Raw genomic sequence first — 27,117 nt, 5'->3', positions numbered from 1 at the left:
TCTTTCCCCACCTCTGACCCAAGTATTGCCAGCTCCCTTCCCCCAAAGACAAACAGGGGTATTGGATTCTTTATGCCGGGCGCCATGGGGCACACGCCTGTCATCCCAGCAGTTGGGGAGGGGAGGCTGAGGCAGGAGGATCGCAAGGTGGAGGCCAGCCTCAGCCACTGAGCGAGGCTCTAAGCCACTCAGTGAGACCCTGGCTCTAAATAAAATAGAAAAAGGGCTGGGGACGGGGCTCCGTGGGTAGAGCGCTTGCCTCATATGCACAAGGGCCTGGGTTCAATCCCAGCACTACCAAATAATAATAATAATAATAATTATTATTATTATTATTATTATTATTATTGTTATTATTTTGCTAAGTTGCTGAGGTCCACCTTGAACTTGAGATTGTCTCATAGGGGTCACAGAATGGCCCACACAGACCAAGAGGACCTGTCAGGACTGGGGCTGGGGCTTGTGCATGGGAGGTGGTTGTGATTTTATTATTGTTTGAGGTTTTGTTTGGTTTTTTGTTTGTTTTTAGGAGCAGAAAATCGGGTCGTGTGTGACCTCTCCTCCCATGGACATGGTGACAGCTAATTCTCCAAATATCACGCAAGTCCGCGGGGCAACTCCACGTGGGGCGATGATAAAGGTTAGTATTTGGAACCGGAGCGAGAGGGAAAGACCTAGAACCTTCTAGAAGGTTCTTCTGGCAGAGGGGTTCCCAGAGCCAGAGGAGAGGGGAAACAGCTCACGTCCCCAGGACATCACTAGGGTCTGGCCAGGCAGGACCCAGGGGGTGTCCCAGGGCCTGGGAGCCCCTAAGGAGATCTTGGCTGGACGGGCTTTCTAGAAGCTTCTCTGCGGGTGGTTGGACCAGGATCTGCGGGACGCCTTCAGCCGAGCCTCTGTCTCCAGAAAATATGAGAAAAGAAAACGTAGGGCGCTTGGGTGGCCAGCAAGGGCCCCTGGGACTGCAGGTTGGTGCGGCCACTCTGGAGAGCAGGGCGGAGACGCCTCAGAAAACTAGGAACGGAGCCACCATGGGACCCGGCTGTCCCACTCCTCGTTTATACCCAAAGGACTCAAAATCAATCAGCACACGACAGGGACACAGCCACATCAGTGTGCACAGCAGCTCAACTCACAATAGCTCAACTGGGGAACTAACCTAGGTGCCCTTCAACAGGGGATGGATAAAGAAAGTGTGGTCCATAGACACGGTGGAATATTACGCAGCCATCAAGAAGGATGAAATGATGGCATTGGCCGGTCAATGGATGGAGCTGGAGACGATCGTGCTGAGTGAAACAAGCCAGTCCCCAAAACAACCAAAGGCAGAGTGTCCTCTCTCATATGGGGACCCTGACTCACAATAAGGGGGGGATGGCAGTTCATTGGATGAGACGCAGGGGAGTGGAGAGAAGGGAGGGGAGGGGACTGGGAGAGACAGGGGAGTGGATGGACGTCCCTTTCCCATGTTCACATAGGAACCCACGACCAGGGACACCCCACAGCAGGTCCAGCCACAGGAGTGGGAGGTCACACCCCGTGTAGGTGGGACATGGCATAATACATGCTACTGTCACAGAGGGCTAAGGAGAAGAAATAAAAAATATTTTTTTTAAAAAGTGGAGGGTAAAGGAGCCCAGGGGACTGTAGGAGCTGTTCCTGATGCCACTGTCCGTGTGTCCCCACTCGCCCTAGAACCAGCAGACCCGACCTGCCTGGGGAGGTGGCTCAGGGGGTAAGCGTCCCCTGGGTACAATCTCCAGTACGACACCACCCCCCCCCAAAAAAAAATCGGTCTTTGTCTGTCTTGAGGATCTAACAGCTAGTTTCACACCCCACGCTCATCTCAAGGGAGTAATTAATTATGCTAATTATGAATAATAACTACTATTAATGACATTAATGATTATTAATAATGACAGTCCTGATAATTACACATCAGAGGAGCTTCACCCCAGAGCCCCCGTCCCCAGCTCCTTTTTTCTATTTTATTGAGAGACAGGGTCTCGCTGAGTGGCTCAGGGCCTTGCTAAGGGGCTGAGGCTGGCCTCCACCTTGCGATCCTCCTGCCTCAGCCTCCCCAGTGGCTGGGATGACAGGCGGGCACCACTGTACCAGGCACAGGGCAGGTCTTTGGAGAAAACTGCAACCTTGAGAGATCCAGAAGGATCTTGTGTTTGCCCCCTGCCCTGGGGGGGGGGGTCTGAATCCCAATGTAGAACATTCTGGAATGCAGTCTTCCAGCAGATTTGGGGTGCAGTTCTGGCCTCCAGGGGAGGGTGGGTCTTGTCTGGAAAGGCCAGGCTGACTCTGAGCTGTCCCTTGGTTGAGCCAAGAGGAGCCCCCTCATGCTGCCCGGAGGAACCCGCTGGCTCCACCTTCTAGAAACTTCCACATCAACACTTGTACTCACTCTTTTCCTTTTTATTAAAAAAATAAATCAAGAAAATATACACACCACCGCTGGTCCCCCACGCTGTGTGCTCGGAAGAGACCAGTGGCTGCGGAGTGGGGCAGTGAGGGGAGGTGGGCAGCAGCCATCCTGTGCCATGAGGTTCTGTCCCTGGGAGACCCAGTCTGGCCTGCTGAGCGGGGCGAGGAGATGGAAAAAGGACGAGGGGTCCCGGCTGGAGCACTGGCCACCAAGGGGAAATGGGGGCTGGAGGGCAGGAGGTGCAGGCCTGGCCCCAACCCTTCATCTGCTCCACCTGGGAGTCCGGCCTCGGGCCCCTGTCCCGTCTGTCCCCGCAGGTCCTGGGAGGCCGCTCTCAGGCGTTGATGGCCTTCCACCGATCGCTGTCGGTGCTGTTGATGCTGCCCGCATGGAAGGGCATGGACGCCACGTCGTCCAGGTAGGCTACGCCCGCGGAATCGAACTGGGTGCTGGAATAGGAGGCAGTCGAGGCCCCGACAGTCCCCGCGGCCTCCAAGCCTTCCCGCCGGGCCACGGCGTAGGGCTGGGGCAGGTGCACGTCCGGCTCCTCCGTCTCGTCCACTTGGCATTTATAGGAGAACAGGATCTTGGGCTCCGAGCTGGTGGGTAGGAGAGAGAGGATTGGGGGCCTCACCCTGGGAGTCCAGAGAGGCCCAGGTATGGAGGCCCACCCTAAGAAGGTCACCGCCCAGACTGGGGTCCTAGAGATGGAACTGGGGCGCTTCACCACAGAGCCCCATCCCCAGCCCTTTTTAAAAATTTTTTTAGTTTTGTGACAAGAATCTCGCTAAGTTGCTTAGGGCCTCCCTAAATTGCTGAGGCTGGCCTCCAACTTGCGATCCTCCTGCCTCAGCCTCCTCAGTTCCTGGGATGACAGGCACAAGCCTTGTTTTCAATCCTGCCTGTGGTGTCTACTGGCTACAGCAATGCCAGCACATAGTAGGTGCTCAGCGAAAGCTAGCTTCATGAATGAGTGCAAGACAGCAACGCAGGAGCGCCATGCCCAGCCACTCTCCTGGGGAAAGTGCCCTAGTCCGCGTTCACGGACGCCTATTCCATCTGTTTGCACACGTGTACGCGCACGTAGGCGCGAGATTGCGCGGGTGCACGTCTAGGCGCATGCGCGCGTGCAGACACCATGCAAGCCTTGCCTTGGATCCCAGTGCGGCTACCACCCCGCGCATGCGCAGGAAGCAAATGGCGCAGTCTCACTGTCCACCACGTGAGGGCACCCGTGGCCCTGGAGCCTGGGTGTGCTGGACAGAGAGCAGGTCCGGGACCGGCCAGACTCACCCAAAGAAGCCCCTGAGGAAGGCCACGTAGATGAGCGGCGCGAAGAAGCTGAAGTAGAGGAAAGTGGTGGCGTCCACACAGCTGGAGATGGGGGCGGATTATCATCAGTGCCACTGGCCCTGAGGCTCCGGGCCACCCTGTCCTCGTCCTCCAGGTCCACAGGCTGCTCGGGCCTGCCCAGACCCCGCCCCTGCGCTGGGCCAGACTCCTCCCTCACTGTCAGACTCCGCCTCCATGCTGGGCCAGACCCCGCCCCTGCGCTGGGCCAGACTCCTCCCTCACTGTCAGACTCCGCCCTCACCCTGGGTCAGGTCATGCCTCCACCTAGGCAAGGCCACAGCCCCTCCCCTAGGCCAGGCCCACCCTCATCTCCCCAACCCCGGACAGGCCCCGCCTTCATCCTGGGCCAGACTCCGCCCCTAACCTGGGCCAGGCCTCACCCTTACCCTTCCCTGACCAGGCCCCGCCCCCTACCCTGGGCCAGACTCCGCCAAGTCAGGCCACGCCCCCACCTAGGCCAGGCCACACCCTCTCCCCTAGGCCAGGTCCCACCTTCATCCCCAACCCCGCCAGGCCCCGCCTTCACCCTGGGCCAGGCCCCGCCTTCACCCTGGGCCAGGCCCCGCCTTCACCCTGGGCCAGGCCCCGCCTTCACCCTGGGCCAGGCCCCGCCTTCACCCTGGGCCAGGCCCCGCCCTCACCCTGGGCCAGGCCCCGCCCTCACCCTGGCCAGGCCCCGCCCCTACCCTGGGCCAGGCCCCGCCTTCACCCTGGGCCAGGCCCCGCCCCTACCCTGGGCCAGGCCCCGCCCTCACCCTGGGCCAGGCCCCGCCCTCACTCCCCCCCACCCCCAGGACCCTTCCCCCAGAGGGCAGAACCTTGTCCCCTCCGAGCCCCGCCTACCAGAGGCCCTCGATGACGTCGGCGCACAGCAGCGCGCTGCCCAGCCCCTGCAGCAGGTTGAGCAGCGCCAGGATGCCCGCGTACACGTAGAAGCTCCTCCGCGCTGGGGACCAGAGGGTCCTGAGCGGCTGTCCCGCCTGCCCAGGCCTCCCCCACCCTTCACGGGCCTCCCGCCCAGGATCCCCCAGCTCTAGGCCAGCAATACCCCCCCATCCCTGTCCCTGCTGTGTCCCTGTCCCCAGAGTCGCCTGCCCGCTGCTCACAGGGCAGGGAGATGCGCTCCTTCAGCGGCGTCTTGGGCAGGACCACGACCAGGGAGTAGACCTGCGGAGAGGACAGGGGCAGGGTGGGCCTCCTGGCCCAGGCTCCCCACCCCAACTGGGCACCCAGCCCCCTGCCCGCCGGCCCAGCTCACCAGGAAGAAGAAGCAGGAGCTGACCAGCCAGAACTGGCGGCCCCCGTGCCCGTAGATGTTGAAGTCCTCGGCGGAGAGGTGGGAGTCCGGGTACAGGATCTCCAGGGTCCCCTGCAGGCAGGAGGCAGGGGGAGCCTCCAGAGGCTGCCACCACCCGCCAAACGCCTCCCCCAGCCTCCCTTGGCTCTCAGCCACGGGCCCAGCCTGGGGACCTGTCCTGGGGGGAGGGGGTGTGCTCCTCTGGTTCTGCTTATTAAGATGGTAGGTTCTCGCTGGGCACCCGCCTGTCATCCCAGGGACGTGGGAGGCTGAGGCAGGAGGATCTCAAGGAGGAGGCCAGCCTCAGCCACTTAGCAAGGCCCTGAGCCACTCAGCGAGACCCTAGGAGCCCCCAGCACTTTCCTGGCTAATAGGCAATCGATCTGTCACACTCCCCTGATGGACATCCTGTCCCCCGTGCACCCGGCCTCTTACCTGGGTGACAGAATAGGCCAGGGACAGCACAATGGTAATGGCCAACACCCGCTTGATACTGGACTTGCTCTCCAGGTGGCCTGGAAGAGACGTGCTGGTCAGTGCGTGGAATCCAGCCCCGGGGAACCGGGTCCGGGTTGGTCCCAGCCAGGGAGGGGACAAGGAAAGAGCCCCAGAGCCCCGGCGTCGCACGCACCAAACGCGAGACCCAGGATGACCACGCTCAGCTCTATGGCCAGCAGGAAGAAGCGGGTGATCTCCCACAGGATCTGCACACAGGGCGGGCAGGGTGTCAGGCGGGGACTGGGTCCCCCCCCAGCCTCCCCACCTCCCAGCGGGCCCTGTCACACCTTGTCGGCAACAGTCGCAGGGTCTGAGGTGCTGACGGTTGTTGACGCCGCGGCCCGGGCGCTGACCGTCATGGACACCACGGCCCGGGCGATGCCCACCAGGGCCACCACGAACACCTGGTGGGGGAGGGAGGGTGTGGGGAGGGGCGTCAGGCCACAGCTGGGACAGTAAGCCACCCCGCTGCTTCTACAAGACTCTCCTGAGACCTCAAGGATGGAAGGATTCCAAACTAGACCACAGGGAGGCAGAGAGGCTGGGAGCGGCCTCCAGGAGGCGAGGCTCAGAGACATGGAGAGTCTCCACGGCTGCTGACCTCAGGCCTGCCCTTCCATCTGGGCCCCGATTTCCTGCCTTGCACCCCAGGGCTTAGCAGGGGTCACCAAGGGGGCTCTGATCCCCGCTCCACTGCCTTCCTGCTCCGCGACCTCAGGCAAGTGACTGTGCCTCGGTCCCTCTTTGTTTTCTTTTTTGTGATCCTGGGGATGGCTTAGCCACTGAGCCCCGTTCCCCAACCCGTTTTTATATTTTATTGAGAGACAGGTTTTCACTGAGTTGCTGAGGGGCTCCTTAAGTGGTTGAGGCTGGCCTCCAACTTCTGATCCTCCTGCCTCAGCCTCCCAAGCTGCTGGGATGACAGGTGTGCGCCACGGTGACCAGCCGTGCCTGTCTTCCCGTCTATAAGACAGGAGTAAAAGTCACACCTGCTGTCCTTGGTCGGTGGTGGCATCTGATGGGTTAATATAAGGTGGCAGGAGCCATGCCTGGCATCCGGGAAGGGCTAAGTACATATTTGCCTTCGGAATTATTCTGTTTGTGGTTTCTAATTTGGAGACGCAGAGGAATTGGGGGAAAGGAGGCCACAGAGGACTCGGGCTCAACAGGTTTTGCAGAAATGCCTGGGCAAGGCACCTGTCACCTCTGTCTACCTGGGGTCTGTGCCCTTCCTCTAGAAGAACCTTCTTGCACACAGGTCAGCACATCTGTCATCCCAGCAACTTGGGAGGCTGAGGCAGGAGGATCTCGAGTTGGAGGCCAGCCTCAGCCACTTAGCAAGGCCCTGAGCAACTCAGCAAGACCCTGTCTCTAAATAAAATATAAAAAGGGGCTGGGGACAGGGCTCAGGGGTGAAGCACCCCTGGGTTTAGTCCCTGGTACCAATAAATAAATCAATCTGCTCCAAAGAAATCTCCAGAAAACGGACAGACGGACAGAGACTACTGTGGACCGTTTCCTACCCGGCTTCCCCTGCCCTCTACTGCCAGTTCTGCAATTTTCTTTTAGGGACCATCCACCTCCTTCAGTCAATGTGATCTGGCGGGGCACCCAAGAACCCCTTTCCGTGCCATCACGGTGTCTGGCTCAGGGTGCACCATTCAGAGGACATGCCAGGCCTACCTACCCTGGTACCCCTAGAACAGAGGCACCCCCTGATGGAACGACATTAGCGCAAGCTGCTCTTGACCGTCTTTGACACCACATGGCGGGGAGGGGGGACATATCTGAGCTAAGGCCAGCAGAGAGCAGAGTCAAGAAGCCCTGCTGACATCCTTTCACCTCCTGGATCCAGCCATACCTGAAGCTTGATTTTTATTCCAGAGAGAATGAATTCCTCCCCCCCTTTACTTTGGCTCCAGCCCGTGGGAGTTGGGTTTTCTGTCACCAATGGGAACGAACTCACCAGGATGTAGAAGGTGATAAAAATGGGGCTGGAGGTGACGCGGATCTTGGCCCGAGCAAATGGAAGTTTCCAGAGCAGGAAGATGAAGAAGAGCACGTTGGGAATGAGCAGCAGGAGGTCCCAGTACCGGACCCTGACAGAGGGGTGCAGAGCAGGTGGCTGACGCGCTGGGGCATCCCTCCTCCCACCCAGACCCCTCCCCACACATCCCCGGGGATGGCGCAGGCGCACTTGGAGGGGCTCATGTCTCCCCACCCCAGCCCCTCACTGCACAGCGCAGGCGCAAATGGAGGTGCCAAGGTCCTCCCACCCCAGCCCTTCCCTGCACGCCCCCTGGACAGCGCAGGCGCACTTGGAGGTGCCGAGGTCCTCCCACCCCAGCCCCTCCCTGCATGCCCCCCGGACAGCGCAGGCGCACCTGGAGGAGCCGATGTCCTCATAGAGCAGCTGCAGGCAGCGGTGGGGCACCGTGATGTTGGGCGCCAGGGGTGGCGCGGGCTCCGAGCTCCCGTTGGTGCCTCCCGGGGCGGACATCCTGCCGCAGCACCCTGAGGAGCCAAGACCCTAGGTTTAGGGGGGGCCTCTGGGTCTCAGGCCCCCAGGGAAACACAGACCCCAGAGGGGCTCCCACACAGAGAACAGCCTTCAGGGTAGAGGCCCAGCCTCTAGTCTCAGCCTCTCCCTTAGGATCCCCCAAGCAATAACAAAGCCACCCCCATTTCTCTTAGAGGCAAATGCCAAAAAGAGAGGAAAACAGCTGAGTGAGGCAGAACCACGAGACGCAGTACCCCACGCCTATCCTTTCCTTCAGTAGCAGAACCCATGCATTCTAACTCGTCTGTGGCTTCCCAGAACAAGGACTACTTTTTTTCCCAGCTTCCTTTGCAGCTGGGAGGGGCCCCATGGCCGATTTTTCCCCCTCCTCAGGGAGGCACGAATGGAATGAGGTTTGTCCCCTTGCATTGGCTAGAATATGGGTGTGATGGTGGGAGCAAGAGCAGCCATTTTTAGGCCATGAGAAAGAAACCATGTATTTTCGATAACAAGCTAAAAATCATGTATTGGAGGATAACGAAGCAGTAAGAATGTGTGCCCCTCCATGCATGTCCTGGCCTGTTTACAGAGAGTGTCATGCAACAAATAATTATCTCGTTATTTTGACTTTTGTTTCGACAGCGAAGCCCAAATTCCAAAGAATATAAGGCGGTATTGCTTTGGATTGGGTGGCCAGACGAGGTGACATCTGAACAGAGATCTAAATAAGGGAGGAGGCAGCCTTGGGGGGGGGGGAGAATCTGGATAAACAACATTGTAGGGAAAGAAAAGTAGGTGCAAAGGCCCTGAGGTAGATAGAGACACACTTGGCAAAAGTGCAGGGGGGAAAAAGTAGGCCAGGGTAGTTGGAGAGGTAATCTTAGCAGGGCCAGATGGGTAATCTTAGCAGAGCAGAGGGTCACCCCACAAGGGGTCTCATCATTATCCTGCTTCAAACCCCCCCCCCACCCTGCGATTTAACATGCCTGACTCCACCCCTTCCCAACTCCAGGGAATGTGCACGTGATCTCAGGCTGGCCAATCAGGAAGCTCCATCTCCCTGACCAATGAGAATCTGCCCTGAGATTTTTGCAGTCCATACCCGGAAGTGGAGACTCCACAAACCCAAAGGCCTGAAAAACTCCAGCTACCATCGTCTGATTGACAGGGCTTGGACTTCTGGCTCGGCCACATGCTTGCTGTGTGACCTTAGGTGAGTCACCTCCCCTCTCTGGGTGTCACAGGGATAACAACACCCACCTGGCAAGGTTGTCTTAAGGATCAAACAAAACCAGACCCATAAAATGTCCACAAAAGCCACAGACAAAGAAATGGCTGCATCTCTTACCAGGGAAGAAACTTGGGGGGCGGGTCAAAGGAGAAAGGAGTCTTTTTGTGGGCCCAGGGGGGTCCCTTCTGAAGCCTCTGTTGCTATGGAGCCTGAAGCAGGGCTTATCAGATGCTCTTTCTACATCGAGTCCCCTGGTAACAAGTAGGGACAAGAGTGTGGCCATTGGACCTGTGTCTCTTCCGCTGACCACACTGCAGTTATGGCCATTCCAGAATTGTCATTATGTCTCAAAGCTGCTAAAATAACTGAAAAAAAAAGTGATTTTTATTTTATCTTTTTTTTTAAATCCAGCTGGGCGCAGTGGCCCACGCCTGTCATTCCAGAGGCTTGGGAGGCTGAGGCAGGAGGATCGCAAGGTGGAGGCCAGCCTCAGCCACTTTAGCGAGGCCCTGAGCAACTCAGCGAGACCCTGTCTCTAAATAAAACACAAAATAGGGCTGGGGACGGGGTTCAGGGGTCAAGTGCCCCTGAGTACAATCCCTAATGCCAAAAAAAATTTAAATAAATAAATAAATAAGCTACATGTTTCTTTTTTTATCTAATCTTCTTTTTCTAAACCTCTCCTCCCTCATCTTCTTCCCCCTGACCTTCTCCTCCCTGGTCTCCCCGCCCTAGTCTCATTTTCTCTGAGTCCCCTCTCCCTGGTGAAGGACAGAATCATAGCCTCTGGGACAGGAGGCTCTGATTGCTGTGTGACCTTAGGTGAATCACTTCCCCTCTCTGGGTGTCACAGATAATCTCTCCTTAGCTAGCAAAGCAAGGAGCCTTCTTTTTACCCTTTTCTCAAAACCTCCTTAATAGATTGGCACCTGGACCGAGGAGCGAGCTGCCGGTGACATTCGTACCTAGGGGCCCAGGTGCTGGCTTGTCCTCTAGCCAGCCCACAGGTCCAGGTCTCGTCATCCGAGTCTCAGCCCTGTCATTACCTCCTTTGAGAAAGCCACCTTAGCTATGTCTCCCGGGCCAGCTCACCTGGGTTTTGTTTACAGGGCCTGACCTCCTTTCCAAGCTGTCCTAAGTAGGGCAGAGTGCTTGGGGAGGCTGAGGCAGGAGGATCGCCAGTTGGAGGCCAGCCTCAGCAACTCAGTGAGACCCTGTCACTCAATAAAAAAGTTTAAAAGAGGGGCTGGGGACGGGGCTCAGAGGTCAAGCACCCCTGGGTTCAATCCCCAGGACCCAAGTGGAGGTGGGGGGAATACCCCAGTGGCCCTGGCTGTGTGTCCACACGGCCCAGTCCCCCAGAGCAGAGCGGGTACAAAGTAGGTGCTCAATAAAACGTGAGGACAGGCGTGACTGCCAGCTGGGGCTGCGGGGAGAGGGGGGTCCCCCCACAGTGCCCAGCTCGCTGAGAGGTGAGGGGACACTCAGTCTGCCATCGCTGGCCACTCGCCTGTGACCTCGGTCCCCGGGGGGTAGAGTCCTTGGCCTTCCAGGTGTCCCTTGGCCTTTACCCAGAGTTGACTTATAAACAGCGCAGGCCTCCTCTGGGGGCAGGTGCTGCCACCGTGTTTATGCACAGGGACAGGGACGCTGTGACCCTTCAGGCCGCAGGGGGCCCAGGTCCCTGCCCGACCCTTCCCCTGTGGCTGTCCCCAAGGGTCCCCAAGTCCCCTCTGCCCTCTTCCTGTAAATCACCCTCCCCCCCCAGAGGCCTCTCTCAAACTTCCCCAAAGCTGCCGGGTGAGGCTGAGCCCTGAGTGGGTCGGGGACCTTCGTGGGGGACCTTCTTGGGGACACAGGTGGGCCACTGTCCCTACAGGAGGAGGGAGGACTTCGTGCCGGCCTGGAGGTGGCAGGAGGTGGGGAGAGGGGTCGCCTTCTCACCTGAGAGCCCAGGGTCAGCGCTCAGGCCTGGCCGCCCGGGCCGCCCATCCACTGTCGCCGCCGCCGAGTGCCAGGACCCAGCTCAGGCCCCGGGGACTCCGGCCTTCCGCGGCCAGGGTCGGTGGCAGGGGACGGGGAGCGTCGCGCAAGAGTCTCGGAAGCCGGTTCCACGCGAATGGGGGGCGGTGGGCGAGGTGGGAGAGATGTCACCAGCGCGCAGGGCCCGCCAGCCCCGAGGACACCGGGCAGCCCTTGCCAGCAGCGGCGACCCAGAAAGCCGGAGCGTGTTTTTCGCCCATCCGAAACTGCGAAAAACATCCACAGTCCCTACTTGAAACACTCAGGCCCGCCCCCCCGGCCCTCGGTAGCCAATCGGGATAGACCTCTTACCGAAACGAGCGGAGGCGACCAATCAGATCTCTAAGAGGCGGGGCGCCCCGCGAATCTCTTAAAGAGACCGGGCCGCTGCGGGGGATGGCGAAGCTGCTGGCCGGGGGCTCACCCGGAAAGCGGTGCGGAACCGCGGGCAGGAGGACACAAGGCCACCCGCTTCCCCACCCACGGCGCCTGCAGCTGTCAGCAGCTGTCAACCGACCAGATCGCCGCCAGCCGGCCACTTCCCCCAGCCAGGGTGGCCGCCTGTGGACGGTCCAGGGCGGGGCCTCCGGGGACCGCCCTCTCGCGTGCCACCGCCCCAGGCGCCCAGCACTGGTGACCTCTGGTCACCTGCCCGAGGAAGGAAGGGCAGGAACGTCCCTCCGTCTGCACGACGCAGTTCCCCCAGCGCGGCCCGCCACCTCAGCGTCCCAGCCACTCCTCCTAACAACCCCGCGGCGGGAAAACGGAGGCCACTCAACTAGGAAGCCACCAAGCTGGGACACCAATTTTTATATCATTTTTTACTTGGGGGGGACACCAGGGATGGAACCCAGGGGCGCTTAACCCCTGAGCCCCCTCCCCAGCCCTGTTTTGCATTTTATTGACAGACAGGGTCTCCCTGAGTGGCTCAGGGCCTGGCTCAGTGGCTGAGGCTGGCCTCCACCTTGCGATCCTCCTGCCTCAGCCTCCCCAGCTGCTGGCACTGCACCCTACCTGGCTTCTTTTCTGTTTGTCTTAAGACTAGAGGCCTCCTCTGGAACACAGCGGGTGGGGGCTTCTATAACTACCAAAATGCACAATTCTGCATTTTTCTGCTCTTGAATTTTGGACCCCACCTGTAGGTTTCTGTGAATTCTATTGTATTTGTGGAATAATTGAGGGCATCCGCGTCACCTCCTTCCCTGGGAAAACTGAGGCAGGGCTCATTCCCTGTCGATATCTCCCACACACAGGGCAGAGCGTGACCTTCACAAAGTTCAATAAACAGCAGTTTGGCTGGTCGCAGGGGGCGGACGCCTGTCATCGCAGAGACTCAGGAGGCTGAGGCAGGAGGATCGAAAGTTGGAGTCCAGCCTCAGCCTCTGAGCAACTCAGGGAGACCCTGGCTCTAAATAAAAAGGACTGGGGATGGGCTCAGGGGTGAAGCACTCCTGGGTTCAATCTGGATTGAATCCCTGCTAAATAAAGCCAATAAAAGCCATTGGTCGTGCATAGCCATCAGAGACCAAGGGGGTGCACTTGACCCTCAAGGTTGAAGACGTCACTAAAAAAACAGATGCGCTCAGTAGTTGGCAGCAGGCCCATCAGGGTTCCTTGGTCGAAATGATAAAAATCAAGAGAAAGTCCTCAAACACCAACGTCACCCACGTCACCCACGACCGACCAAGACAACCCACACCAGAGAAAAAATGGCAGAGATCCACGCCACCTTGTTTTTTTTTAAATTTTGGGTACCCAGGATGGAACCCAGGGTGCTTAACCCCTGAGCCCCGTCCCGAGCCCCTTTTTCTATTTTATTGAGAGACAGGGTCTCCCTGAGTGGCTCAGGGCCTCGATCAGTGGCTGAGGCTGGCCTCCACCTTGCCATCCTCCTGCCTCAGCCTCCCGAGCCGCTGGGATGACAGGCGTGGGCCCGCCTAGCACCCCTCTTGACCACCTCCATCATGTTGGGGGGTTGGCCCCCACCACAAGAGGATGAATAATCCCTCTCCTCACATACTCACTTTTCTTACCCTGTCTACTTTTCTGTGCCTCATGGGTGAGCGGGCCTGGCTGAATTCATCTGCCTAGTGCAGACTGATCCTCTGGGAGGCCACAGATACTTGGGGTGTGGCCTTCCATCTGGCCACACCCCTCTTCTATCCCTATCAGGAATCCTTTGCTTTTACAGGAACGGATCCAGGCGAGGGCGATCTTGGCCCTGGGGGGACTGGACCACCCTTTGCTAATCTGAAAGGAGCTAAACCACTGTGTGACATTCTTCTGAGCCTTGTTCTGGCTGACCCTGTGGATGTCACTGAGCTCAACAGGCTGGATGACCCAGTGACTAGTGAACGGGGGACTTTGAGAGAGGAGCTCCAGAAGGTAGAAGATCAACCGTAGGAAGAATGAGGGACTTGTCCCAGCGGCTCAGGAGGCCTGAGGCAGGAGGATCGCAAGGTGGAGGCCAGCCTCAGCCATTGAGCAAGGCCCTGAGCCACTCAGCGAGACCCTGTGTCTCAATAAAATAGAAAAAGGGGCTGGGGACGGGGCTCAGGGGTGAAGCACCCCTGGGTTCAACCCCTGGGACCCTCAGCTCAGACTCCCTAGGAAGACCTCCAGATCTTTGGTGATGCGATCTTTGGGGATGTCCCTCCTTGGGGTTAACCACCTGTTCACCAGATCCAAGGAATGGCTTCCACGCCCACTCCGCGAGCAGACGGACAGCTTCGCACATGCCATTCCTTCTAGCTGGACGCCCTCTTGGCGTCTTGGCTCCTCTGGCTGAGGATGACTCGGATTAGACTATCAGATGAACTTCCCACCCAACCAGAGTGCGGAGCCTTAGAGCTTTTGCAGAAGTGCACCGGTCCGCTCCTCAGAACAGGAAGCCGCGCTCCTCCACCAAGGCTCTGGGACTCCGTGGCCTCGTCTCTAAAATGGCCCTTACCTTGATAAAGGTCACGCCGCTCCGTCGTCGGGGTCCGTGCCCCAAGTCCCCCGCGGCGGCAGGCAGCTCCCGCTCGGCTGCTGGTCTGTGCAGCGCAGCGAGCGCCGAGCTCCAGGAGGCGGCGTGGGCGTGGCCTCCGCCCTCGTGGGCGTGGCCTCGGGCGGTACAGCCCACTGGCCCGCCCCCTGACGCAAACGGACGCTGCGTCGTGACGTAATGTTATTCCGGGCGCTTTCCCGGGCTCGGGCGGGTCACGTGGGCCGCTTTTGGCGCGAAACCTGGTGGCGGCCGGAGCTGCGGAGCGGAGCGCGGCGCGGCGATGGCGGTGAGCGCGCGGCGGCGGGGCTCGCGGGGACACCGGGCGGGCCGCGGGGGTGGCGTGCGAGCGCCGAGACGGCGGGTGGAGGCCGCATGTCGCCTCTGTGCGGCCGGCCCCGGGTGGGGACGCCGGGGTGACGTCGGTCCCCTCTGTCCCCCTCTCACTTGCAAGACCCGCGTGGTGATGGGGACCCGCGCTGCTCGATTCCGCTTGGGGACACCCGCGTCCCCGTGGCCCTCCCTAAGCCCGACCTTCCCGGCCCCTTTTATTTTCCACTCTGCGCACCTTTTGGGCGCCATCTGTATACCTGGCGTGCACAAGTTAGGCGCAGGGTCGCCACCTCTTTCTGCACTTTTTTTTTTTCCTGGTTCTGGGGACTGAGCCCAGGGACACGTAACCACCAAGCCCTGTCCCCAGCCCTATTTTTTTTTAAAAAAATTTTGAGACAGGGTCTCCCTAAGTCACCTAGTGCCTTCCCCGATGGCTGAGGCTGGCCTCCAGTTTGCAATCCTCCTGTCTCAGCCTCCCGAGCCGCTGGGATGATTGGCGCGGCACTTCTTCACGGCGATGTTTTTCATGAAGAAAATGGAGGGTCACGGAGTGATCCGCCGTGTTGGAGGGGGGTGGTGACACTCGTTTCCCAACTGTCACTTGAGATATTTGCTCCGTGGAGAGCATGCAGGCAGCGTGGCACCGCAAGTGCAAAGGTCCTGAGGTTGCAACGCGGCTGTTGGATGGTGGCATCTTCTTTGGCAGGAATCATCCGAGTCTCTTTCCCTGGCGTCCAGTCCTGCCCGGCGACGGAGAGCCAATGACCCCCTGACCTCCAGCCCTGGGCGGAGCTCCCGGAGGACAGATGCCCTCACCTCCAGCCCTGGCCGCGACCTGCCTCCCTTTGAGGATGAGTCTGAGGGGCTGCTGGGCACCGAGGGGCCCGTGGAGGACGAGGAGGATGGGGAGGAGCTTATTGGAGACGGCATGGAGAGGTACCTTCCTTGCGGGCTCTGGGCTTGGTGGCAGGGAGCCCGTTTGTCCTGGTGACCTCACTGAGGGTGCTGGAAAGTTCTGGGTCCAGGGTCTGGGGGCGGGGGACAAGTTCATGAGTCACAGGGCCCCTCCGAGACAGGGTCTCGCTGAGTGGCTCAGGGCCTCGCTGAGTGGCTGAGGCTGGCCTCCACCTTGCGATCCTCCTGCCTCAGCCTCCCGAGCCGCTGGGAGGACAGGCGGGCAGTTTTCGGACCTGGAGGTGGCAGGCTGGGGTTCCTGAGCCTCATGGGGGCAGCTCCAGGCCTTGGGTGCTTTTTGGGGGCGGGGGTGGTCACTGACTGGTTCCATCTGGGGGCTCTCTCAAGGGACTACCGGGCCATCCCAGAGCTGGACGCCTACGAGACTGAGGGACTGGCCCTGGATGACGAGGACGTGGAGGAGCTGACCGCCAGCCAGAGGGAGGCCGCTGAGCGGGTCATGCGGCAGCGAGACCGGGAGGCCGGCCGGGGCCTGGGGCGCATGCGCAGGGGGCTGCTGTACGGTAGGTCAGGTTGTGCACTGTGGGAGGGGCGGGGCAGGGCCACCACGCAGGGGACCGGCCTCATCCGCAGTTGTCCCCGGCCTCGACAGACAGCGACGAGGAGGAGGATGAGCGCCCTGCACGCAAGAGGCGCCAGGTGGAGCGCGCCACGGAGGAGGGCGACGAGGACGAGGAGATGATCGAGAGCATCGAGAACCTGGAGGACCTCAAGGGACACTCGGTGCGCGAGTGGGTGAGCATGGCCGGGCCGCGGCTGGAGATCCACCACCGCTTCAAGAACTTCCTGCGCACGCACGTGGACGGCCACGGGCACAACGTGTTCAAGGAGCGCATCAGCGACATGTGCAAAGGTACTGGGGCAGATCGGCTACAGATCTGGAGTTTTCTTTTGGGTGCCAGGGATTGAACCCAGGGTCTCTGGAGCCCTGAGCCCCCCCGTCCCCAGCCCATTTTATATCTTATTGAGAGAGGGGGTCTCGCTGAGCTGCTTAGGGTCTTAAGTGGCCGAGGCTGGCCTCCACTTTGCGATCCTCCTGCCTCAGCCTCCCGAGCTACTAGTTTCCTTTCCAGCCTTGGTCCCACAGCCACCTCCAACGGGGGGCTTTCTGGCTGGATGTCCACACGGGGGGGGGGTGAGCTTCCTGGGCCGTGAGCCGAGCGTCCCCCCTTGTCACCTGCAGAGAACAAGGAGAGCCTGGTGGTCAACTACGAGGACCTGGCTGCCCGCGAGCACGTCCTGGCCTACTTCCTGCCCGAGGCGCCCGCCGAGTTGCTGCAGATCTTCGACGAGGCGGCCCTGGAGGTGGTGCTGGCCATGTACCCCAAGTACGACCGCATCGCCAGCCACATCCACGTCCGCATCTCCCACCTGCCCCTGGTGGAGGAGCTGCGCTCCCTGAGGTGACTTGGGGAGGGGACCCTGGGGTCCAGGGTGGTCATGACCACGGGGTGCTCAGGTGGGGTGGGGGGTGTGGCGCGCCAGGTGCCCCGCGACTCTGGCCTCCCCATCCTGGCCTCTGACGCGCCTTGGCCTCCCCTCCCGGCCTCCGACGCACCTCGGCCTCCCATCCTGGCCTCTGACCTCTCCCCCAGGCAGCTGCACCTAAACCAGCTCATCCGCACCAGCGGCGTGGTGACCAGCTGCACGGGCGTCCTGCCCCAGCTCAGCATGGTCAAGTACAATTGCAACAAGTGCAACTTCGTCCTTGGTCCCTTCTGCCAGTCCCAGAACCAGGAGGTGAAGCCGGGCTCCTGTCCCGAGTGCCAGTCCGCCGGGCCCTTCGAGGTCAACATGGAACAGGTGAGAGGCCCCGGGCAGGGTGACCACACCGCATTTATTTTATTTAGAGACAGGGTCTCACTAAGTGGCTGAGGCTGGCCTCCACCTTGCGATCCTCCTGCCTCAGCCTCCCGAGCCGCTAGGATTTCTGTTTCCTCTGGAGGGTGCCCAGCTCCCCTTCCCTGCCTGTCCGCTGTCGGGCTTGGCTACTCCTTTCTCGCGGTTCTGTGATTCCTACAAGTTGTCCAAGCTGGACTCACCTGGCCAGGAAGTGCCCGGAAGGTTCTAGAACTTCTGCCTGTGACTGCCCACAGCCAAAGACCCACTGTGGGAAGGCCCAAGCCGGTCTTGCCCAGGGACCTCCCCAGGTCCGCCGGCCTTCCCTGGGGTCCTCACGGGTCCCGCCCTTCCCCTGAGTCTCTTGCCCATGGGCAGGTTCAGGCCCCACGTCCTGGGAACCCAGAATGTACGTCTTCTGAAGCCCCGTGAAGCAGGTGGCTCCACTCTCCTGAGGGAGAAATAGGTGTTCAGAGAAGTGACCGGCTGAGGGGACCACCCAGCCAAGTGGCCTGGAGGATCCGAGCTCCAGCAAAAATGCTGATCCGAGTTTTATGCTTTCAACTACCTTAATTCGTTGCCAGCTGTTACTGTAACAAAATACCAGAGATAAAGCAAGTTATAAAGCGGAAAGGTTTATTTTGGCTGAAAGTCGAGAACTTTCTGTGCACGGCTGGCTGGTCCTGTCACTTTGGGGCTTTATTGACACTTGCTGACCTTGGCATGGCTCCAGGGGCTCCGTATCCATGCCTTGATTTGATCCTTGTCTTGAGTTTTTGGTTTCGATGGGATCATCCCTATTCTGCTGTGAAGGCACAGAGAGAGGGATTCACTTGCCCAAGATCACACAGCTTAGGTTCCAGCACCAGAACGTGAACCCAAGTAGCCAATAGAGGGCGTTCTCGGGGGACGGTGGCCCTGCAGGTCCATGCTGCAGCCTCCTGGGCCCCAGTGGGCTCGTTCCTTGGCGACTTTGGGGTTCTGTTTCCTCTTCTGGCTGCCTGTTCTCAGTCCTGTGGGTTCCGTCAGGTTCAGTCGACGGGAAAAGGGACGCTTTAGGGACAGGAAAGTCTTGTCCGTGGGGAGCAGGAACCCCAGGACTCCCTCTGTGTCCCTCGCAGACCATCTATCAGAACTACCAGCGCATCCGCATCCAGGAGAGTCCGGGCAAAGTGGCCGCGGGCCGGCTGCCCCGCTCCAAGGACGCCATTCTCCTCGCCGATCTGGTGGACAGCTGCAAGCCGGGGGACGAGATCGTAAGTGGCCAGGCGCGTGCGCTGGGGAAGGGGCCGGGGTCCAGAGGGAACGGGTGTGAGCCACCACACCTGTTGGGGGGCGGTCAGCGGTCATGGGTAGCAGAGCCGCGTGGCCTGAGATGAGGTCCTGAGTCCTTGGGGCAAAGAGGTTTTCCCGCCCGCGACGGATGGTGTATCTGTCAGCTTTCGTTGCTGTGACAAAATGACCGAGATAATCAACATATAAGAAAAAAAGGTTCATGGTGGTTTCTGAGGTCTCGGTGTCAGGGTTGCCTGGCCCTGTCCCCTTTGGGGCCTGTGTTGAAGCAGAACACAGGAAGCCACCGGAAAGCAGAGAGGGGAGGAATTTGGGTTCCTGGGGTCAGAGGTCAAGGTCACGACTCTAGGGGTCAGAGGTCAAGGTCACGCCCCCTGACCACTTGGCCTCTCGCCGTCCCCAGGAGCTGACCGGCATCTACCACAACAACTATGACGGGTCCCTCAACACGGCCCACGGCTTCCCCGTCTTTGCCACCGTCATCCTGGCCAACCACGTGGCCAAGAAGGACAACAAGGTGGCCGTCGGGGAGCTGACGGACGAGGACGTGAAGATGATCACCAGCCTCTCCAAGGACCAGCAGATCGGGGAGAAGGCAGGTGGCGGCGGGGACAACCGGGCTCGGTGGCCAAACTGGAGCAGCTTTGATATTGAGCACGGGCAGTGGGATCAGCAGTAGGACTTCCCTGTGCCCTGGGTCAGGGTTCCTGGGGGTCAGAGGTCGAGGTCACCTCCTGTGACACCCGGGTCAGCAGGCATCCCTGCAGAAATGGAGACGCTTGCCTTTCACGTCTTACTTAGAGACAGGGTCTCGCTGAGTTGCTCAACGCTTGGTTGAGGCTGACCTCCCAACTTGTGGTCCTCCTGCTTCGGCCTCCCGAGTCCCTGGGGTCTCAGGGGCACCTGGCAATGTCCCTCCTTTGTAGACCAGAAGGAAACCAGGGTCTTGTTAGGATTGAATGATCCTCAGGAAGTGCAGGCCCAAGATGGGACTGGGCCCCAGGACCTGTTACCTGTTGGAAGACTTTGGTCAGGGCGTAGGGTAGACGTCCGGCTGCACTGGTCGCTTGGTTGAAGAGAAGCTGAGCCTGGGGCGTCCGTCCTGCATGGCCAGCAGAGAGCTGGCCGGTGGCTCTGTCCTGCAGAGACATTACCTCATCCCGGGAGGCGGGAGGGGCTGGATGGGACGGTGTCGGGGACCTGCCACCTCTGCAGCCCGGTGACACCCGGGCAGTCCCCAGGCAGAGGAAGGATGGAAGGAGGATCGCCGGCTGCCCACGGGCCTCATTTCCCCCAAAACAGCCCCCGAACTCCTGGGCTGTGGGTCTCCTCTGTGTCCATGTCCTTCATGAACAAGCTGAGACACGGGAGTGGATTATGTCACCCTGGGTGACAGTGTGAGGGACACGGCGGTGTCTCCAGGTGCTGCCAAGCAGAGCCTGGCAGGGCAGGGAGCTGTGGAGGTTGAGGACAAATCCATGTACATAGAGCTGGGCACGGTGGCCCACGCCTGTCACCCCAGCCGCTCGGGAGGCTGAGGCAGGAGGATCGCCAGGTGGAGGCCAGCCTCCGCCACTCAGCGAGGCCCTGAGCCACTCAGCGAGACCCTGTCTCTCAATAAAATAGGAAAAGGGCTGGGGACGGGGCTCAGGGGTGGAGGGCCCCTGGGTTCCTGTTCACCTGCGTGTCCCCTGCTCCCCTCAGGTCTTTGCCAGTATCGCCCCCTCCATCTACGGGCACGAGGACATCAAGAGAGGCCTGGCCCTGGCACTGTTTGGCGGGGAGCCCAAGAACCCAGGTGAGCACCCGGGGGTCCCACGTGCCTCTCCTGGTGGCTCTCTGTAGTGGCTCCTTTTAATTCTTTTTTTTCCATAAAAGAACTAAAATCAGCCAGGTGCAGTGTGAGCCCAGGGGCTGGGGAGGCTGAGGCAGGAGGATCGCAGGGTGGAGGCCAGCCTCCGCCACTGAGCGAGGCCCTGAGCCACTCAGCGAGACCCTGTCTCTCAATACAATAGAAAAAGGGGCTGGGGGCGGGGCTCAGGGGTGGAGCACTTGCTTGGCTCAGGGTTCAGTCCCCAGGTCACCCAAAGGATGTATCTGGAAAGATCTAACGCGTAGGTTTGGGGAGGGTTGGGGGACGATCCAGCCCTGTCCTCTGGTCCCCGCCCACCTGTCCACCGCTGTCTCTGTCTCTAGGCGGGAAACACAAAGTGCGGGGTGACATCAACGTGCTCCTGTGTGGGGACCCCGGGACAGCAAAGTCTCAGTTCCTGAAATACATCGAGAAGGTGTCCAGCCGCGCCATCTTCACCACGGGCCAGGGGGCCTCGGCTGTGGGCCTCACGGCCTACGTCCAGCGGCATCCGGTCAGCAGAGAGTGGACTTTGGAAGCTGGGGCCCTGGTTCTGGCGGACCGAGGAGTGTGTCTCATCGATGAGTTTGACAAGGTGGGTCCCAGGATTTGGAATTTTTATTTTATTTTATTTTATTTTATTTTCCTGGTCCCAGGCATTGAACCCAGGGTCCCTCGACCCCTGAGCCCCGTCCCCAGCCCCTTTTTCTATTTTATTGAGAGACAGGGTCTCGCTGAGTGGCTCAGGGCCTTGCTAAGTGGCGGAGGCCAGCCTCCACCTTGCAATCCTCCTGCCTCAGCCTCCCGGGCCTCTGTGTCTCCCGCAGATGAATGACCAGGACAGGACCAGCATCCACGAGGCTATGGAGCAGCAGAGCATCTCCATCTCCAAGGCCGGGATTGTCACCTCCCTGCAGGCGCGCTGTACCGTCATCGCCGCCGCCAACCCCATTGGTAAGCTTAGAGACACGGTCTCGCCGAGTGGCTGAGGCTGGCCTCTAACTTGCGATCCTCCTGCCTCAGCCTCCGAGCCCTTGTGGTGATAACGGGCGTGTGCCACCGTGCCCGGTCCTTCCCTCGCGTCTTGCTCTGACCTGTCCTTCCTGGGGAATGGCTTTCTGCCGCACCGTGGGCTCTTTGGGGTCGGCTATAGGAATCCCTTTACTGGCTCCTGGTCCAGAGCAGATGGCAGACACCGGGCAGCCATTTTGGGGCTGGGAGTAACTTCCCCAGGTGGGGAGCGGGTTGGGGTCCTGCACGCCAACCGGGGCTCCTCGGGGTTTCAGGTGGCCGCTACGACCCCTCGTTGACCTTCTCGGAGAATGTGGACCTCACAGAGCCCATCATTTCCCGCTTCGATGTCCTGTGTGTGGTGAGGGACACCGTGGACCCTGTCCAGGTACGGCCTCGCCTGCCCACAGTCAGGACCACCGCATGGGCACGGCCCGAGGCCCAGCCTCGTCCCCTTGTCCCCAAGTTGTCCTGATGTCTCCTTCCTTCGCATCTGCTCCCTCCTCCCCAGTGCCCTTCATGGTCCTCCGCCTGTTCCTGTGTCCCCTGCTCCTCTCTGCTCCTGTCCCTTGCGTCCGGGGGCTGCGGTCCCTGGGGTTGGTCATCTGGCTTTCCATCTTCTGCCCACTGAGGCCAGAACCATGGGTTTATTGAGAGACAGGGTCTCGCTGAGTGGCTCAGGGCCTCGCTCAGTGGCTGAGGCTGGCCTCCACCTTGCGATCCTCCTGCCTCAGCCTCCCAAATTGCTAGATTACAGGCTGGTGCCGTGTAGTCTTTTGTTCTGAAATGGGGACTTGCCGGGCTGGCCCCACACTCCTGGGCCAGGGCACTTCTGTGAAGCTGTCCTTGTGGGGGTGCGGCATTGTGTCCCACCTGGACACCTCCCAGAGCTCACTGCTTCTCTCTCACCAGGCAGTGAGCTCTGGGAGGACTTTGTCACGTTTAGCATCGTGTTCCGGGCTCTAAAAACTGTCTGGAGACAATATAAGAGCATATGCCCCATGCCTGTCATCCCAGTGGCTCAGGAGGCTGAGGCAGGAGGATCGCAAGGTGGAGGCCAGCCTCAGCCACTGAGCGAGGTCCTGAGCCACTCAGCGAGACCCTGTCTCTAAATAAAATAGCAAAAGGGTCTGGGGACGGGGCTCCGGGGGTAGGCGCCCCTGGGTTCCATCCCTGGGACCAAAAAATCAAACATGGTGGCAGGATGTGTGTGACCCACGGTGCTCAGGGCCTGTCCCCACGACTGTAGGACGAGATGCTGGCCCGCTTCGTGGTGGGCAGCCACGTGCGTCACCACCCCAGCAACAAGGAGGACGGGGGTCTGGTCAATGGCAGCGCCGCGGAGCCCGCCATGCCCAACACGTACGGCGTGGAGCCGCTGCCCCAGGAGGTACTCAAGAAGTACATCATCTACGCTAAGGAGAAGGTGCACCCCAAGCTCAACCAGATGGACCAGGACAAGGTGGCCAAGATGTACAGCGACCTGAGGAAGGAGTCCATGGTGAGCGCTTGGGCCGCCGCTGTGTGCGCTCCGGCTGGGGAGGCTGAGGCAGGAGGATCGCAAGTGGGAGGCCGGCCTCAACCACTCAGCAAGATCCTATCTCTAAATAAAAAAATAAAAGGGCTGGGGACGGGGCTCAGGGGTGGCAGCACCCTGGGGTGGACCGGTTTGCGGTTGGAAGAGGCCCTGAGGTCGCTCGGCAGCTCCTTCCGCCCTCGCTGAGCCTGCCCCATCCCCACCCCACAGGCCACGGGCAGCATCCCCATCACCGTGCGTCACATCGAGTCCATGATCCGCATGGCCGAGGCCCACGCGCGCATCCACCTGCGGAACTACGTGATCGAGGACGACGTCAACATGGCCATCCGCGTCATGCTGGAGAGCTTCATCGACACGCAGAAGTTCAGCGTCATGCGCAGCATGCGGAAGGTGGGCACCGTCCCAGCCTGGGGGACCCCCCTGTGCAGCGTGGCCAGAAGCAGACCCCGGGGGCTCTGGTCTGCCTCCCATATGCTTAGGAGGCTGAGGCAGGAGGATCCCAAGGTGGAGGCCAGCCTCTACAATTTAGTGATACTTTAAGAAACTGTCTCAAAAGACCAGAACTGGGGACTGGCGGGGTGGGTGGCCCTGCCCCTCACTTGGCTGTTGGGAGCCTGGGGGGAGGGGACCAGAAATGGTCCCCCCTGGGTGGCATCTGACCTGTCCCTCCTCCCGCAGACCTTCGCCCGCTATCTTTCCTTCCGTCGCGACAACAACGAGCTGCTGCTCTTCATATTGAAGCAGCTGGTGGCAGAGCAGGTGACCTATCAGCGTAACCGCTTTGGGGCCCAGCAGGACACGATCGAAGTGCCCGAGAAGGACTTGGTGGACAAGGTACGGGCTCCCGTGGGAGGTCGGGGCTGGGGCTTGGCTCCCTGGGGAGCCATCCGTCATCCTCGGGGGCTTGGCGGAGGGGCCTCGAGCCATAGCCGGAAGTTGGTGGAGGCTGGCCTCCAACTCACGATCCTCCTGCCTCTGCCTCCCGAGCTGCGAGGATTCTGGACATGGCCTCGTCCGGGGCCCCTGATGTCCACCGAGTCACACACTTGGCCTTTGTCCCCCCTTTAGGCTCGGCAGATCAACATCCACAACCTCTCTGCCTTCTACGACAGTGACCTTTTCAGGATGAACAAGTTCAGCCTCGACGTGAAGCGGAAATTGATCTTGCAACAGTTCTGAGGCCCCCCTCCCGGGGGCCACCCGGAGAGGGACTCCCCGATGACACCGTATTCGGGGAAATCAGACCCAGCGCTCAGTCACTTTGTGCTTTGTGGACGCGAAACCCAAACTCCTGGGAGACTCAGGATGTCTAGCGTCACCGGTGGTATTTATTGCTCTGGCCTCACTTTTTTGCATCAGGAACACTTTAGGGGGTGGGGGGTACCAGGGATTGTACTCGGGGAGCCCTCGACCACTGAGTGACATCCCCAGCCCAATCGGGTATTTTATTTAGAGCTGGTCACAGTCGCTTAGTGTCTTTTGCTGAGGCTGGCCTCCACCTTGAGATCCTCCTGCCTCAGCCTCCCAAGTGGCTGAGATACTGGGCATGCGCCACGGCGCCTGTCAGATCTTTTAAGTGGACGTTTTTTGGCTGCTTAGGTTCCTACCCGTGGTGCCTCCTGTCTGCAGATTTTTTCAGGAATTCTGTCCTGTTGTAGAAGGACTCACAGCTCCTACTTGAGGGCTTGTGATTCCTGTGATAGTGTGGCTTCTGTCCCCAGCTGGGGGACGTGAGGAATCTGCCACGGGGCACATGGATCGTTCACCACTTTTACTCCTATATTAATTAATAGGATTCTCATCCCAGGTTATTTCTCCGCATTGCTTTGTACATAATTTTTTCTTTCTGTAGTTCAGATTTTTAATAAAGTTGAATAAAATTGAAACCTTGGTATCTATTGGCCTCAATTCTTTTATTTTTTCTTCTTTTTTTGGTCCCAGGGATGGAACCTGGGGGGAGCTTAACCCCTGAGCCCCGTCCCCAGCCCTTTTTTATATTTTATTGAGAGACAGGGTCTCGCTGAGTGGCTCAGGGCCTGACTTTGGCTGAGGCTGGCCTCCACCTTGCGATCCTCCTGCCTCAGCCTCCCAAGCCACTGGGATGACAGCCGTGCACCTGGCCATATTTCACGGTTCCTTATGAGCAGTGTTCTCCTTTATGAGTTTCTCAATATACTTAAATTTAAATGATGATATGCTCTTTAACCCTGGAGTTATTTAGACACATGCATTTCGGATCATGATTTCCTCCTCCATCAATTCAATCTCTTTGGCTTTTTATTTTTCAAGCAATGACCGTTTCAGATCCACAGGCTAATCTGGCTGTACTGTTTTGTGGGGGTGTGTTCCTGTCATTCCCAGAAACTGGAGAGCAGGGCGGAGATTCCTCAGAAAACTGGGAATGGAACCACCATGGTACCCAGCCGTCCCACTCCTCAGTTTATACCCACAGGACTTAAAATCAGCACACGACAGGGACACAGCCACATCAGTGTTTATAGCAGCTCAGTTCACAATAGCTCAACGGTGGAGCCAGCCGAGGTGCCCTTCAACAGGGGATGGATAAAGAAACTGGTCCATATACACAGTGGAATATTACTCAGCCATCAAGAAGAATGCGATGATGGCATTTGCTGGTCAATGGATGGAGCTGGAGACGATCAAGCTGAGTGAAATAAGCCAGTCCCCCAAAACCAGAGGCTGAGTGTCCTCTCTGATATGGGGACGCTGACTTACAATAAGGGGGGGATGGCAGTTCACTGGATGAGACGCAGGGGAGTGGAGGGAAGGGAGGGGAGGGGACTGGGAGAGACAGGGGAATGGATGGACGTCCCTTTCCCATGTTCACAGAGGAACCCACGACCAGGGACACCCCACAGCAGGTCCAGCCACAGGAGTGGGAAGTCACCCATTTTTTTGGGGGGGGGTACCAGGGATTGAACCCAGGGGTGCTTAACCACCGAGCCCCATCCCCAGCCCTTCTCCTTTTGTATTTTGAGACAGGGTCTTGCGAAGTTGCTTAGGGCTCTGCTAAGTTGCTGAGGCTGGCCTCCACCTTGTGGATCCTACCCCCTCAGCCTCCTGAGCCACTGGGATGACAGGCGTGGACCACCACACCCGGCTGAAAAACATGAATTGCTTCTGGGTCACGGCCAAACTTGTCATGCTGACATTGGAGATCCTGTACTATCGGATCGTCACCTACCTGCCTAGGATCCACCAAATCACCTGGGCCACAGAGTTTGAAGTCGACCCCAGGGTAAATGAAGCCACAGAGTTCTATGAATTAAAGAATGTCTTCACTGCGTAAATTCTCATTTTATGGTCTCTGTTTTCATCTTGCCGTCCATAGCCACTTTTTCCTAGCTAAACTGTGGAACCAACCTAGGTGTCCTTCAACAGGTGGATGGATAAAGAAAATGTGGTCTAGATACACAGTGGAATATTACTCAGCCATCAAGAAGGATGAAATGATGACATTTGCTGATAAATGGATGGAGCTGGAGAAGGGTCTACTTACTTGGTCCAGAATAACCAAGAATGTCCTTTCTCTTTCCCTTCTGTCCCTTTAGCCTCCTGATACTCACAACACAGGTGCCATCTACTGCCCTGTGATGCCACCTTATGCTCCCATCGCTTCCTTGGACTGAAACCCACTCTCCTCTATACCTCTGCTCCTGCCAACCCTATTTCTCCTAAGGATTTATCCTGCAAGACTCGCGTGAGATCATCTCCCATGATACACACCAGGGTTGAGGGCTGAGGACACATTTCGAAAGCCCATTTGACACAGATGGCGCACTCCTGTCATCCCAGCGACTCACGAGGCCGAGACAGAAGGATCGCAAGTTGGAGGCCAGCCTCAGCCACTCAGCGAGACCCTGTCTCTCAATAAAATCTAAAAAGGGGCTGGGGACGGGGCTCAGAGGGTGAGCACCCCTGGGTTCCATTCC

At 59.2% G+C, this 27,117-nt stretch overlaps 2 protein-coding genes across 5 annotated transcripts; one reads left to right on the top strand and one right to left on the bottom strand.

Moving 5' to 3' along the window:
* Positions 1–2,411: 2,411 nt before the first annotated feature.
* Positions 2,412–14,419, bottom strand: Tpra1 (transmembrane protein adipocyte associated 1). 4 transcript variants are annotated; one of them, XM_026410920.2, is made up of 12 exons: positions 14,286–14,419; positions 11,258–11,562; positions 7,967–8,096; positions 7,549–7,681; positions 5,870–5,986; positions 5,716–5,788; positions 5,520–5,599; positions 5,046–5,156; positions 4,894–4,954; positions 4,631–4,733; positions 3,728–3,808; positions 2,412–3,033 (listed from the first exon to the last, which is right to left on the bottom strand). In XM_026410920.2, the coding sequence occupies exons 3-12, from the start codon at positions 8,080–8,082 to the stop codon at positions 2,769–2,771; spliced, it is 1,140 nt and encodes a 379-aa protein (XP_026266705.1). In that variant the 5' UTR covers positions 8,083–8,096; positions 11,258–11,562; positions 14,286–14,419; the 3' UTR covers positions 2,412–2,768. The 4 variants fall into 4 exon arrangements, with proteins under 4 accessions (XP_026266705.1, XP_026266704.1, XP_026266707.1 ...); XM_026410919.2 differs by lacking the exon at positions 14,286–14,419 and adding an exon at positions 11,648–11,940; XM_026410922.2 differs by lacking the exon at positions 11,258–11,562.
* A 132-nt stretch (positions 14,420–14,551) lies between these two features.
* Positions 14,552–24,977, top strand: Mcm2 (minichromosome maintenance complex component 2). Its single transcript, XM_026410936.2, has 16 exons — positions 14,552–14,610; positions 15,361–15,590; positions 15,957–16,132; positions 16,222–16,482; positions 16,813–17,032; positions 17,225–17,432; positions 18,590–18,724; positions 19,165–19,356; positions 20,466–20,559; positions 20,958–21,208; positions 21,441–21,567; positions 21,900–22,012; positions 22,874–23,125; positions 23,372–23,554; positions 23,843–23,998; positions 24,233–24,977. The coding sequence occupies exons 1-16, from the start codon at positions 14,605–14,607 to the stop codon at positions 24,341–24,343; spliced, it is 2,715 nt and encodes a 904-aa protein (XP_026266721.1). The 5' UTR covers positions 14,552–14,604; the 3' UTR covers positions 24,344–24,977.
* Positions 24,978–27,117: the final 2,140 nt, after the last annotated feature.

Source organism: Urocitellus parryii, chromosome 16 (genome assembly GCF_045843805.1).
Source record: "Urocitellus parryii isolate mUroPar1 chromosome 16, mUroPar1.hap1, whole genome shotgun sequence".
NCBI lineage: Eukaryota > Metazoa > Chordata > Mammalia > Rodentia > Sciuridae > Urocitellus > Urocitellus parryii.
Note: the sequence above shows the minus strand (reverse complement) of the source record. Positions and strands in the feature narration are given on the sequence as shown.